Source organism: Sus scrofa, chromosome 6 (assembly GCF_000003025.6).
Source record: "Sus scrofa isolate TJ Tabasco breed Duroc chromosome 6, Sscrofa11.1, whole genome shotgun sequence".
NCBI classification, from domain to species: Eukaryota; Metazoa; Chordata; class Mammalia; order Artiodactyla; family Suidae; genus Sus; species Sus scrofa.
In genome coordinates, this window is record NC_010448.4 from 147,911,357 (window position 1) to 147,926,600 (window position 15,244).

Consider the following 15,244-nt stretch of genomic DNA (forward strand, 5'->3'; position numbering starts at 1 on the left):
GACTTACCGACAAGGAGAACAGACTTGTGGCTGCCAGGAGAGAAGGGGTAGCGAAGGGTTGTTTTGAGAGCTTGGGAATAGCAGATGCAGACTATTATATACAGAATGGATAAACAAGAAGGTTCTATTGTATAGCACAGGGGACTATAAAATATCCTGTAATAAACCATAATGGAAAAGAACATGGATATGTATAACTGAATCACGTTGCTGTGCACCAGAAACTAACACAACATTGAAAATCAACTACACATCAATAAAATTTTAATACATATTTGAAGAGGTCAACAGCAGAATGGAGATATTGCAACTGAAGTTAAAAATTAATAAAAATTATCTAATATGAAGGTCAAAGAGACACCTCAGGAACCTACAGCAAAATATCCAAAGATTTAGCATACATATAATTGAGTTCCAGAAGGAAAACACAAAATGAAGCAGAAAAACTATTTGAAGAAACAAAGGTCAAAAGGTCCCCAAGTTTGTTGAAAGATATAAATGTACAGATTCAGAAAGGTCAAACACCCAGCAGGATAAATACGAAGAACGCTCTGTCTAGGCAGCCATAGTTAAATTTCTCATAACTAAAGATATAGAGAAAAATCATAAAAGCAGTCATGGGATGGAGGTGGGGGATAACAACGCATGCAGAGTAATAACTTTCACTGATTTCTCATCAAAAACTATGGAATCCAGTACACAGTGGAACATTACCAAAGTGCTGAAAGATTAAAAAACTGCCAATCAAGACTTCAATCTCAAGCAAAAACATCTTTTAAGAGAAAACATTTTCTGAGTATAAAATATCATGAAACACCATATTTTGTCTCCAGAACATCTGCACTGTAAATAAATTTTAAAGGAACTCTTCAGGCTTAGTATAAGTTGGTATCCATAGAAAATTTTCCAAGAGCATTGGAAATGATAAATATAAGAGATTTGTTTTTCTTTTCTTTGGCTTTTATTTAAGTTCACATGAAAATTTAAAGCCAAAGCATAACACTTACTTGTGCAGTTTGGTTTTCTTTTTTTTTTTTGCTTTTTTAGGGCTGCACCCATGGCATATGGAGGTTCCCAGGCTAGGGGTTAAATCAGAGCTACAGCTGCCGGTCTACACTACAGCCACAGCAACATGGGATCCGAGCCTAGTCTGCGACCCACACCACAGCTCATGGCAATGCCAGATCCTTAATCCACTGAGCGAGGCCAGGGATCGAACCTGCAGCCTCATGGTTCCTAGTCAGATTCATTTCCACTGCACCACAACAGGAACTCCAGTTTGTAATATTTGTAGACATAATAATATCCAAAGTATATAGTATAAAAGATAGTAGTGAGAAAATGAACCAATAAGCTTGTGAGGGCTTTAGATGTTAGGTGAGATAACAGAATATTAACTCTAAATAGACCGTAATTAGGGGAGTTCCTGTCGTGGTTCAGTGGAAATGAATCTGACTAGCATCCATGAGGACACAGGTTTGATCCCTGCCTTTGCTCAGTGGGTTAAGGATCCGGTGTTGCTGTGAGCTGTGGTGTAGGTTTCAGACACAGCTTGGATCCTGAATTGCTATGGCTGTGGTGTAGGACAGCAACTACGGCTCTGAGTTGGCCCCGAACCTCCCTGTGCCGCAGGTGTGGCCCTAAAAAGACCCCCCCCCCAAAAACAGACTCTAATTAGTTAAGAATATATATTGTAATTTCTGGAGCATACACTTAAATACTTACAGAAATAGAGCTAAAAAATAAAATTCAATGTTTGGGATGGAAATGCTATAAAATTTGGTTGTAATGATTGCTGTACAACTATAAATGTATAAAATTCACTGAGTAATTTAAAAATATATAAAATTCAAAACAATATTTACAAATCCAAAAGAAGCTGTGGAATTGAGCTAAAAAACAAAAAATAGGGAAAATGGAAAAAAAAAAGTTGGCCTAAACCCAACAATCAAACTAAATGTTAATTGGTTAAGTATTCCCCATTAAAAGACAGAAATTGTCTGAATAGCTGAAAAAAACAGAAAATCTCAACTATATTCTGTCTATAAGATACACACTTTAAGCAAAAGAGACAGAGAGAGTAAATGCTTGTCAAAAGTTACACCACGCAAAAACAGTAATCATATAAAAGCTAAGAGTAACTATGTTGATATCAGAGAAAACAAAATTCAAGGAAAGAGTATTATCATCTGAGATAAAGAATGACATTTCAGGAGTTCCCTGGTGGTGAAGCAGGTTAAGGCTCTGCCAGTTTTCATTGCTGCGGCTAGGGTCACAGCTGTGGCATAGGTTTGATCCGTGGCCCAATAATTTAGGTATACCACAGGTATCCCCCCCCTCAAAAAGAAAAGAATAGAATTTTAAAATAACTCATCAGGAAGATCTAACAATCTTAAATGTGTATATACCCAATAATGAAACTTCAGAATACAGAAGATAAAAAGGCACAGAATTAAATAAATGGAAAAATATCCAATTCCACCATTATAGTTGAAGATATGAATCCTCCTTTCAGCAAATGATAAAATTAGACAAAATAAAAATCAAACCTAAAATAAATGACCAACTAGCTTAACCTAATGGATACAGAAACTACATAACAGCCAACAACTGGAGAATATATGTACATACACATATATATAAATATATACATATATATTTATTTATTCAAGTTCACATGGTATATTCTCTCAAGATAGATTATATATTGGGCCTAAAACCAAAATTTCGTAGTTCCCGTCGTGGATCAGTGGTTAACGAATCCAACTAGGAACCATGAGATTGCCGGTTCGGTCCCTGGCCTTGCTCAGTGGGTTAAAGATCTGGCGTTGCCCTGAGCTGCGGTGTAGGTTGCAGATGCGGCTCGGATCTGGCGTTGCTGTGGCTCTGGCGTAGGCAGGTGGCTACAGCTCCGATTCGACCCCCAGCCTGGGAACCTCCATATGCCGTGGGAGCGGACCAAGAAATAGCAAAAAAAAAAAAAAAAAAAAAAAAAAAACCCACAACCAAAATTTCAATAAATTAAGACTGATCGAAATCATACAGAGTATGTTCTCTGACCACAGTGGAATTAAAATAGGGATCAGTGACAATGAAGTACCTGAGAAGACCCCAAAGGTTTTGGAAACTGGACAACAGACTTCAAAGTAATCCATAGGCCAAAGACGAAATCACAAGGGAAATTAGAAAATGTTTTAAAAATTGATGCTAATAAAAACATCTGATTCGAACTTTGTGGGACACAATAAAAGCAGTGCTTAGAAGAAAGTTTATAGCTTCAAATTCCTCTATTTATAAAAAGAATGGGGTAAAAAAAAAAAATCAATGAACTAAAGCTCTGATTTCAGAGGAAAAAGAGCTCAACCTGAAATATAGGGAAGGAAAACAGAAAAAATCCAAGAAAAAGAAAGCAGAGTTTGAGATTTGAAAAACTGTTTATCACTAATTTGCTTTCCCATTCATTCTTTCATTCTTCCTCACCTAGTTTATCCATTTTATTGATTTTTTTCCCAAAGAAACAGCATTTTGGTTTTTGATTCTTCTCTATTATTCTCCTAGTCTACAGATATTAAAAGGAGATTAAAAATATTATACATACCTTTATGCCAACAAATATGACAACTTAGATGAAAGGAATGAATGTCTTGGGGAAAAAAGTTGACTTACCAAAACTGACACAAAGTGAGATAAGAACATTTTTTAAAAGGAAGAACCACCTCCCCCCCACCCAGCAAACCCCAAAACCTGTAGCTATTAAAGAAACTCGATGATCAAAAACCTGCCTACAAAGAAAACTCCAGGTCCAGATGGTGCTCTGGTGAATTCTACCTAACATCAAAGGATGGAATAACACCAACCTCAAACTCTTTCCAAAGTAAAGGAGTTCGGAGTATTTCCAAGCTAGTTTTATAAAGCCAGTACCCAAAAATGAAAAAAGTAGTTAAGTGGTAGAGAAAAAGTAACAGAAAACCAGGAGCAGCAAGCAGAGTGGGCTGCAGGTATAAATGCGGGGGTCCCCTCTTTTAGAAGGTGATACTTGAGGAAAGATGTGAAGGAAGCGAGGATACCTGTTAGAAGAGACTGAGTGAGTGCAAAGGCCCTGAGGCAGGAATGTGCCAAGAAACAGCACACAGGCAAGTGTGGTACCCTGCTGACCTAAGTCGGGAAAGTCATGAAGGCAGATGTGAGGGATCAACTGTCAGTTCTACTGTTAGTGAAATTCAGTGAGGACCCTGGATTCAGCAAGGCGGAAGTCACCAGTGACCCTGAAGACAGCAGTGCTGTGGGACTGGTGGCGCCAGAGAAGGTTTTAGACAGAACCGGCTCTAGTAGTATAGACACCTCTTGTGATGGCTGAGCCTCAAAAGGAAAGAAAGAGGGCAGTAGTTGGAGTGGGAGACGGGGTCAAGAGAAGGGGGGTTGGTTTGTGTGTTTAAGATGGACCAGCATGTTTATGTGCTAATGGATGGGGCCCTGAAGAATGAAAATTGATACCATAGCAGAGAGGAGATGGTTAGAGGAATGCCCTTGGCCCAATGTCAGGTACATCTCCTCTATAAGGACCCAGTTATATCAGTTGACCCTTTTCAAAAGAATTCAGAAGTCTTCTAAAATCAGCCACTACCAGCAATCAATAGTTTATAAAAATACTGCATTAATTATGAAAATATGCTGGCCATTTCATTAAACAAATTGTTAACATAAATCATACTAGCGCACTTGAGAAAAAGAGTAAACTCTCGAAACATGCCCAAGGTAGCTCTGATCTCGTTAGTGATTCAATAAAGTGCACCCCAAAGCTTTTTCTCCTTTTTTTTTTTTTTCCTTCACTGCTTTGTGTCTTATGGACCACGTTTTGCTACATCTTCAGGGGCACTTGATCAAAAATTTATTTTTCTTTCTTTTCTTTTCTTTCTTTTTTTTTTTTTTTTTTTTTTTTTTTTGTCTTTTTAGGGCCACACCCATGGCATATAGAGGGTCGGAGGCTAGGGGTCTAATTGGAGCTGTAGCTGCCAACCTACACCACAGCCACTGCAACGCCAGATCCGAGCCACATCTGTAACCTACACCAACAGCTCATGGCAACGCCGGATCCTGAACCCACTGAGTGAGGCCAGGGATCAAACCCGCAACCTCATGGATACTAGTGAGATTCATTTCTGCTGCACCATGATGGGAACTCCAAAAAAATTATTTTTCTTGATGCAGGTTCCAACTCACAGAATGCCCTTCTGTGCTCACACAACTTGATTTTTTAAAGTATTCAAAACTGGAGGCTGGGGAGGTGCTCCACTCAAGAATGTGTGGTTGGGGTTTTTATTTTCCTGAGGCTGTTGCCATAGCTTTTTGGCAGTGAAACTACATATACTGAACTAATTAAAGATTTAAAACACATTGTTAGGCAATTTAGAACCACATGGTGAAGGTTAATTTAAAAGAAATAATGAGAATAAAGCAAGGGAAAACAAAAATCTATATCCCATAGAGAGTGTTGTGGTAAGAGTCAAGAATCACTAAGTGTTTTTTATTAGTTTTAATTATTTTTCTCCCCTCACCAGAATTATATTAACATGTTAGATTTACTGCCAGGTTACATAGTATGCACAAGTCAGAGCCAACTCTCAGTATGGTTCGATAATAAAGGAGAAGGCAAGAAGCCATGAGGCTCTAGTTTTCATCACCCCAAAGGAAAAATGACAGATGGAAAATGCAAGTCAATATTCAAGCTACCATGAAACATACAAAAACATGCATAAAGAAGTAGTCTCTTTCCAACTCAAGACTGTGAGCTATAATTAAGACGTAGGTCAAGAATCTACTTTGAATAATCTGTTTTAGTTACTGGCTTATCAAACAAATCTTAGAGGCAGTTGTGATTGTTCTTACACTTGATAAGAAGTTAGTGTCCTGCACGAACGTGGAAACCACCTTTAGGGCACTAAGTGTCCACACAAGGGAAGAGCCACAAATCTGGGAAATAAGCCAGTGGCAGACCCTGCTCCTACCCTGAAACTTGGGCATAACCTGGAGACCTTGAGCTTCCACCTGGATGACAGCACAGGGCGTCGGAGATGAGAGAGAAACCTCAAGACCTGGTCAAGAAGGGAAACTGGGTGGAAGACACTGCATAAAACCAAACCTGAAGAGCTATGCTCTCGTATCACGGGGGAAGAAGAGACAGCTGGAAACTAAAAAGACTCTACAGATACTTGTAAATTTGAAAACAGTTTTAAAAAATAGATAAAAGAAGCAATGATAATCAAAATTTGCATACATATAAAACTGAACAATGAAAATAATATATATCATAGGTGGCCACTATCACCAAACGTATACAATATTTTCCGGAGGCCAGTGTGGCCAGACACGGAAAAGAAATAAAAAGTATAAAAATTATAAAGAGAGAATCAAATCTATCTCATTTGCATATATGATTATCTGCAGAGAAATAATATGATGGCTTAAGAAGATAATTAGATATAAAATAAATACATAGAAATTAACAGCAACAGTTAGAAAAATACAGTTGTTGAAGATATATTTATAACAAAGAAAAAAATGAAAAATAAATCCCACATGCATCAATATTCAAATCTTTTGTGAACAAAATTATAAAACTGTGCAAAAATACACTGTAGACGTACTAAGTAATTGGAGAGACAGATCATGAGTAAAGACATTCTCTCCAAATTCATCTAAAGATTTATGGTAAAAAAAAAATAATCCCAATAGGGTTTTCAGTCACCCTAGAATGAAAGCCGATTCTAAAATTCACATGCAAGAGCAAAGGTCTAAAATTCTTATATATCAGCACAGAGCCACAGAGGCTCTTAAGAAAAATAAGTGAAGGAGATGGTGTTACCCTTTTGAATATGCAGTACTGGCACATTAATAGGTAAATACACCCACAGAATCAAATCAAACTTGGAGTACCCATTGTGGCACAGTGGAAATGAATCCGACTAGGAACCATGAGGCTGTGGGTTCATTCCCTGGCCTCGCTCAGTGGGTTAAGGATCCGGCGTTGCTGTGAGCTGTGGTGTAGGTTGCAGACGCAGCTTGGATCCTGTGTTGTTGTGGCTGTGGCGTAGGTTGGCAACTGCAGCTCTGATTAGACCCCTAGCCTGGGAACCTCCATATGCTGCGGGAGTGGGCCTGAAAAGACAAAAGACCAAAAAAAAAAAAAAAAAAAAAATCAAACTTGCACATATGTGGAAACTTGACTAATGACTGAAAATAAATGAACAAAAAGAGACAAATTTTCAATAGATAGTGTAACAACATAAAAATACACCTGGGGCAGGGGAAAAAGAAACTGAGTATCTACTTTACATCCAACACTAAAATCAATTCCAGGTGGATAAAAGTCAAACGAGAAAGGCAACATCTTTGGCGTGGAATGTAAGAGGACACAATAATCAGAGATCCAAAAGGGGAAGATTGATTTGAAAAAAACTATTCAAATTAAAACTTCAACTTTTTTTAAGCTATCAGAAAGAAACTGAAAAGCCACACATTGGGAGAACATATTGATGAAACATAAATCTGTAAGAGAATCTGATATGGCCTTATGAGGCTATTTTATTAAAATTAAAATAAAAAATTAAAAAATTTACAATTCAAGTTTAAAAAAATTTAAAATTGAATGGCTCAGTAGCTCTAGCTACATTCCGAGTGCTCCGTTGCCACATGTGACTAGCACCTGCCTGATTGACGCCAATACAAAACCTCTCCATCACCATCACAGAGATCTCTCTTGGACAGAGCTGATCTAGAACCTGTAGAGAATGTTTAAACTTCTAAAAGAAACAATAAACAGCTCAATTTTTATGGCTGCACCCACAGCATGTAGAAGCTTATTAACGTGCTGAGCCACAACAAGAATTCCAACATCTGAACTTTTAAAATGGACAAAATACAGTAGCAGACATTTGATAGAACAAATAACCAAAAGACACATGCGCGCGCGTGCGCGCACACGCACACACACACACACCCACACACACACAGGGTGAACCAAAAACATGTACAAAGTCATTTCAATCTCATTAGCAACCTAATTAAAATAAATTAAACTCATTACATAAAATTTAAGGTACCCCGAATTGGCAAAAGATTAAAATTCAATAATGCCAAGTATGAAGATGGTACATAGAGTGGCACATTTCTAGTACACCGTCTGCAGGAAGGTAACCCGTGGCAACCACAGTGGATGCAGTGTTGCATTATCTAGTCACCTTGAATGCTCTGGCACTCAGCAACTCTACTCTAGAGAAGGGATGTCCACCTGAGCTCAACAGTCCTTCTCCCCACCTAGGGCACTTGGAAAACACACACGCACACGTGCACACGCGCACACACACACACAACACACACACAATAGCATTTCATTGACAGAGGCTGGGACAATAATATTCCTTCAATTCAAAGAATTATTTCACCGAAACAAAGTACCAGGAGATATGAACAGGAGAAAAACGAAACAAACAAACAAACAAAAACCCACTACGAACAACCCAAACATTTTCAACAGACAAACAGATACATAAATAAACTATATTTAATGGAACACCACAGAATGGAAAATACATGCATCTTCAGATGTGAACATAGATGCTTTTAAGGAATATAATGGCGGGTAAAGTAGCAAGATACATAAATAAACAATACCCTTAAGATGTATATAACAAGAGCAAAAAGAGTCAAACTAAATAATGAATTTGGGGAGATAGGTATATGTGTGTCTCAGACACATACACACACGCACGCAAAAGAATGGCTAACAAATTATCAGGACATAATACCCTCGGGGAGAGGGAGGAAGGTACCACCGGGGAAGGTCACGCCAGGGCTTTCGAAAGCACTAGCAATGCTTTCTTTCTTATATGGGTGATAGGTTGAGATGTTCATTTGAAGGTGTTATTTCTTTATTCCACTCATACATGTTTTATATCCTCTTTACATGTTTGATATGTTTCCCGATTTTTAAAAAGCCAGCTCAGTTCCTGGCTGGGATTAGAAGGGATCCTTGATCTTTCTGAAACGGATTCGTAAGCGTGACCCCACCTGTTTTATGGAGTTTAAACATTTCGAGGAGATAATGTGTATCAGAGTGTGGGCCATTATGATGAGGGATGTGTTAGAGAATTGGAAACTTATCAGGCAAGCCTTTCCCTAAAGGTTTCATCCTGGGTCCTGTCCAGGATCACAGGGCCCAGAGTTCCTGGGCAGCTAGCAATAAAGTCAAGAATTTGTCAGGAGTCTGTTTTCTCACTTGGGATAACGCCTGTCCTCTTCAAGCCACAAAAGCATCACAATACTGAAGTGAGAGCCAAACGGTAAGTATGCAAATATGAGTTTTTAATAAGTAGAGTGACCGGAAGCCTGAAAGGGCCTGGAAATCTTGTCGCAGAAGCAGAAATTAACCAGGGCCTGGGTATTTTAAAATTTAGGCTAGAGGATAATGACTGAATTAGATCATTATGAAATACTGGATGCATAAGAGCTATTTTGTTCAGGCTTCTTCTAGAGAGACAGGAGAACTTAGAGAAAAGTTAAAAGTACATTCTGGGGAGTTCCCATTGTGGCTCAGCAATAATGAATCCAACTAGTACCCATGAGGACGCAGGTTCGATCCCTGGCCTTGCCAAGTGGGTTAAAGGATTCAGGATTCACGTTGCCGTGAGCTGTCGTGTAGGTTCCAGAAGAAGCTCAGATCCCACGTTGCTGTGGATGTAGTGTAGACTGGCAGCTATAGCTCTGATTCAACCCTTGGCCTGGGAACGTCCATATGCTGTGAGTGAGGACCTAAAAAGACAAAAGACCAAAAAACCCCAAACATTCTGGGTCAATATAAAACAGATCTCTTTGACAAAGAGAGGAGAGACAGAATTGAGCATGTGGTTGGTGACTTTCCTTCATTTGACTTACTCAGCTAAAGACAGTTCAGAGACCTCTGTTTTGTGTGAAAATATAGGTTTTAAAAATAAACTTTGTTAAAATAAAAACAGATAATATAACTTAAGTGTCAAACTTATTTTGAAAACTAGCTCTCTTCTTTCTTAGTCATGAGACGATGGCTAAATTATTCTACCTTTTGGGGTTTCACTTACTTCATCTCTAATAAGGAAAGTATTCTTTACTTCCAGGTTACATGGAAAAACCAATGTGATAATATATTGAAATCACCAGGGTTCTCTAAGTGCTCAATCAGCTGCTATAAATTTTAAAAATTATTATGGAAAGCTTCCAAACTTGTTCATAGCTAGATAAATAAAGCTATGACATCGGTCCAAGAAAACTAAACAATTTTCATGTTGAAAAACAGCTGAAGGAGGAATGTGTATCTGTTACTTCAAGAAAAGCAGCAAAACCGATACCCCCGGATCGGTTTCTTTAAAATGTTATCAAATGGCCTTTGGTCTCCCCAAGAGTTTCCTCGAACATGCTTTGTGTAGAAACCTTCCCCTATTAAAAACTCTTTTAAATTTCATGACCCTAAACCACTTTCCAGTTTGCTGGAATAAAATAAGACAGGCATTAGGAAGGTACGCTTTGATACAGCAAACCACATTCACTGCAATTTCGGGTCCTTAGTTTTTAAAAATAGCTAAAGCTAAGAAAAGGGATCCATACATAACAGTTTATGTCCTCTAAATTTAACCTGCAGACACCAATAGAAATCTTTAATGTCTATAAATAGGAGATACTGAACTTCAGGATCAAACCACAGTAATTTATTATAAATAAATATCCTATAAATAACTTTGCTCTAATGATACTTGCAAAACTTTTTCCTCTTGCATAGCACTTCCAGAGTTCAGATCAAGCCAAGCAGTTTTCCATGAATAAGACAAAGACAGCATCTCAGAGGGTTTATTACGTATTTTCCTTATAGTTTACTTTTTATTCCAAGGAAGCACTCCGCTAACACACTTTTTAGCTTGGTCCTATTTTTTACTTAAGTTTCCAACCTGGCTTCAAATTACCAGTTGGCAGTCACGTAGTGTAATGAAGTTGGTGGATTAGCTGAAATTAAAACCCAGAATCCCCTTTACCACTCTTCTTTTCAAGCACAGATCAATTATTTATGACCAAGTTCACCAATGCTCTGTTTTAATTTAGGAAGCAGTCTATTTGAAGCCAGCTATAAATAAAGTAAGTAGAATCTGGCCTCAGAACTCTTTGACCTCACAAAGCGCTGAAAGAAGAAGCGAGGAAAAGCAGCAAAGGAAGAATACAAGAAGAGGAGAGAAAAATAAAAGAACCACCACCAAAAAAAAAAAAAAGCCAACATCCGCTGAGCTGCCTCTATGCCAGAACCTTTCACTTATTCTCGGTTAATTTGCCCTTCCTTCATTTAATCCTCACAACTTCATCAGGCCGATATTACTATGTCCCCTTGATTTAAGGTTGGGAAACTAGCTCAAAAGACGGGATTGCTTCCTGGGGGGTCATCAAGTAAATGGGAAAACCAGAATTGGACCTGGGGTTTGTCTGATTCCAAAGCCTGGACACGTTTTCCTACAGATGAAATAATCTCTAATAATGTTTTAAAAAAACTGAGTGGTTAGGAATTCCCAAGACAATAAAAAGAAACTATATAATATTTTCAAAGTCTAACATGAATAGCAGGCAACCCTCTATATAACCATTATTTCAATTGCTTATAAGAACTTCAAAGGGGAGGCTGTCACCCTTTTGCTTAAGATGTATAGAAAATCATAGCCAGAGACCACAGACAACCTCACCTGGAGTCACATCCGAAAGCAAGACAAAGGCAGAGAATGTCAAGTAGTAAATCACCCCTTACCTGCTGTACTTCGCTCTCGCCGTTGGAGATTTTCTCGGTGTAAACAAAGGAGTTGAATATCCGCTGCAAGGAAAGGAAAATGAAGCAATGTGAGATTCTCCAACAAGACAGCCATTTTCTATACGAATGTGTGTGTGAATCATCTGTTTACAACACCAACAGAATCAAGCAGAAAAAAATCCTCCTTAAAATAGTTGCTTTTACAGAGACATCCAAATATCAGCCAAAGTCAATCATACTTGTGTAAGCAATACCCAGGCACTTCTGTAGTGAAATAAACCAGATGTTACACCGTATTTTTCATTTTCAAAAATACATTTAATTATAGATTTCCGGAGCCCATGCCATTTTATCTGGCTGGTATAATCTGACAAAGTCGTGTTTCTCATTTAAATCCTGCACTCCCTGAATGCTGTAATTGTTTACAGACATACAATCTAATGTAATAAAGCTCTTCAAAAAGGGGTCCCCCCCATATTCTCGTGTCCCTGTCTAACCAGTACCTATCCAATATTATCTATCACCTTCATTACCCAAGCAGCCCCTTGAAAGAGTAACACAACAGGGCTTGCCAAATATGTGTGGCCTTAAGAGGATCCAGTTCTTACATGTCAGGAAATAGGAGAGCCTTGCCAAGACATTAGTCCAAACTGTGGCACACATATTCTTCCACTGTTCTCTGCCTCGCCAGTACCCGCTTCTGCAGATGTTGCCTGCATTTATAACTTCCCTGCAGACTTACGACTTCACCACACCCCATCATCATGGACCAGTCATCTTGTGATGACTGATTAGCCTATAACAGATTAAAAATATGAGAATCCAAGAAATGTATCTGTTAGAGGCTTTAAAAAAAAAGAAAGAAAGAAAGAAAGAAAACCCGGCAGCTTCATCATTTATCCTTAAACTTTCAAGATACCTCTGCAACTCTCCAGATGAGTAAGGAGTGAGAGCTGGAGATGTCAGCCAAAATTTCCCTTTTTCCTTTCTATCCTACTGCCAAGAGTTTGTCAGCATCTGGGACAGCTTCCCAGACAGCCTAACACACCTGCATGGTTGTGGTGAGGAAGGCAAGTGCCAAGTTCATCAAGTGCTATGCAAATGAAGGAAGACTGAGGTGCTGGGGAAGGGGGTGGAGGAGGATGGGGGCATGTCTGGGGAAGGGAAGCAAACACGTTTGGGAAGAACTGAGAAGGAATGAGATGGAATTACACTCTGGAAAACGATGACTTATCATAATTTTTCAAAACACCGTTCTTTCATTCAACTGATGTTTATTGTCCTTTTTCCCCTAAAAATGACTCTGTTGATAGGAAAGGATACAGATTTTTAGTAATGGTTATCATGACATTGGCTATTATTTATTAAATGCTTACTGTGGGGCAGAGACTATTCTAAGCATGTTACATCTATTTACTTATTGAAGTCCCATAAAACGCCCTTGTGACAGGCTCTATTACTATCTTCATTATATATATGAGGAAAGGGAAGCATATTTTATTGCACGCCTAATGCAATGCACCATGTACCTCATATGCATATCGTTTAAAATCTTTATAAGAAAGTTACTGCAGCTCCAGAGATGAAAAACTAAGACCCCGGGAAATTAAATAACTCACCCAAAGTTATTCAGCAAGGTTCGAATTTGGACCCGAGCAGTGTGCCTCCAGTTATGGTGCTACTAACCCTATGGTCTCATGGACAGGCGCTGCATGGTAGTTCGACACATGTGAAAAACCCTCCTGTGAGAAGCTGACACCCAAACATAATGCAGATCTACAACCCCTCATGTGTGATTCCAAAATTCAAAAGGCTCCGAAAACCAAAACTTTTGCGTTTAACACATTTGTGTGCAAAATACAGCATAACCTGAACTATTGGCAGTAAATCCTAATGAACTAATGTGTGTTCATCATCTTTATTAAGCCACTTGATGTAAGTATTTTTGTATTAATGGACCTGATTATAGGGTTCTGCTTTAGATCTCACTCTGGGGGTTTCATCATCAAGGGGCATCAGGATTTTGAATTCCAAAATAGACCTCGTTTTGGAGAAAGGATTGTGAATTTGCAGACCCTCACCCCCAGTTTACGGGGTTGAAGAACTTAGTTCACTAGGACAACAATGCTTTAGAGGCTGGGTCAATGTCATTGCCAGCTACATTCCCAGACCATCTTCTCTTTTTCTACATAATTTGATCTTTACAACCCGCTTTGGTTCCAAGGGTGCACCTTTACCAAAATTTAACATAATTCATGTAGTGTCTCCAGAGCTGGATGGGTATGGCCAGTTTCTTATTTCTGGCAGCCGTCTTTCAGTTGGTCCATTATCTGTTTTTATCCTGGAAGGTGCTCCCCCCCGAGAAGAGACTGATGGAGTAACACACGTCCTGGGAAGCCAACCAGACCCTTTGCTCAACACCAACATCCACCAAGGGCCAAGCCTAATGAAGAACCTCAGATCCTTCCTTCTTCTTTTTGCTCAAAGGTGAATTCCTCAGTAGACATAAGGAATACAAGCCAGGAAGTGTTTGCCAGGCTGTGTTCCCTCCTTGTTTACTCATTTATTATCTCAATGATTATTGAGGATGGTTGCAGAGCTTTCTATGGCTTGTAAGCATTTCTATATGCTTGACACCTAATAAATATCAGTGGTAATAAAAGACAATTTTAAAAGAGAGAAGTTACAAATATGGGTAGTGGTGATCCTATAAACTACCTCTTTTATACAACCCTCTAACCACCCAGAAGTGAAAGATGACCTGCTAGAGTAAGAGTTTGGAGTGAGCAATCACCAGGTAAACAACTTTTTGCCCTTCTCCTTCCCCGGGGGATGGCGGCAGGGTGGGGAGGGTGTTAGTGAAAGGCCAGCAGAACCTAAATAAGTAACTCACAACTAAACAGGTCAGCCAGTCACGTCTGATGCAAGGTTAAAAGGACAGGCTTATTGTGTGCACAAGATCTCAAGGTTGAGAGTGAGTTTCCATTATGCTCTGGCTTAATGGACAGTAATAGTGTTTCTTAAAATGCAGGGCCTGCTAAGCCCAGCTCTCAAAGGCTTATTAGGCTTAGTATTTTCATAGTTTACAATTTCACATAAATGACATTTGATCCTCACAACAACCCTATGTGGTAGGTGGCAACCTGAAACCAATTTTACAGATTGAAAACTGTGGTGCAGAAGTTACAAAATGTACCGCAGGTAAAAAAAAATTCGTGTTGAGGTCTAAACCCAAGGTCTTCAGTTTAAAAACAAGCACTGCTTCCAGCAAAGCCATTAAGTTAATTCACATCACCTTTTGTTCAGGATGATCTAGGAATCCTGATAGCAGGAAAAAAATAAATAAGGATTTGAGTTTTTTCTATTCATTTCATTTTAAGGAAGATATATATAATGTGCTAGTATAATTATATATATATTCATATATATGTG

The 15,244-nt window shown here is 38.7% G+C and overlaps 1 protein-coding gene across 1 annotated transcript in view; it reads right to left on the reverse strand.

Moving 5' to 3' along the window:
* CACHD1 (cache domain containing 1) overlaps positions 1–15,244 on the reverse strand; it is a 235,983-nt gene that overhangs the window by 136,423 nt on the left and 84,316 nt on the right. Inside the window, 1 exon segment of the mRNA XM_021096540.1 lies at positions 11,813–11,875. Coding sequence (XP_020952199.1) covers positions 11,813–11,875 — 63 coding nt within the window.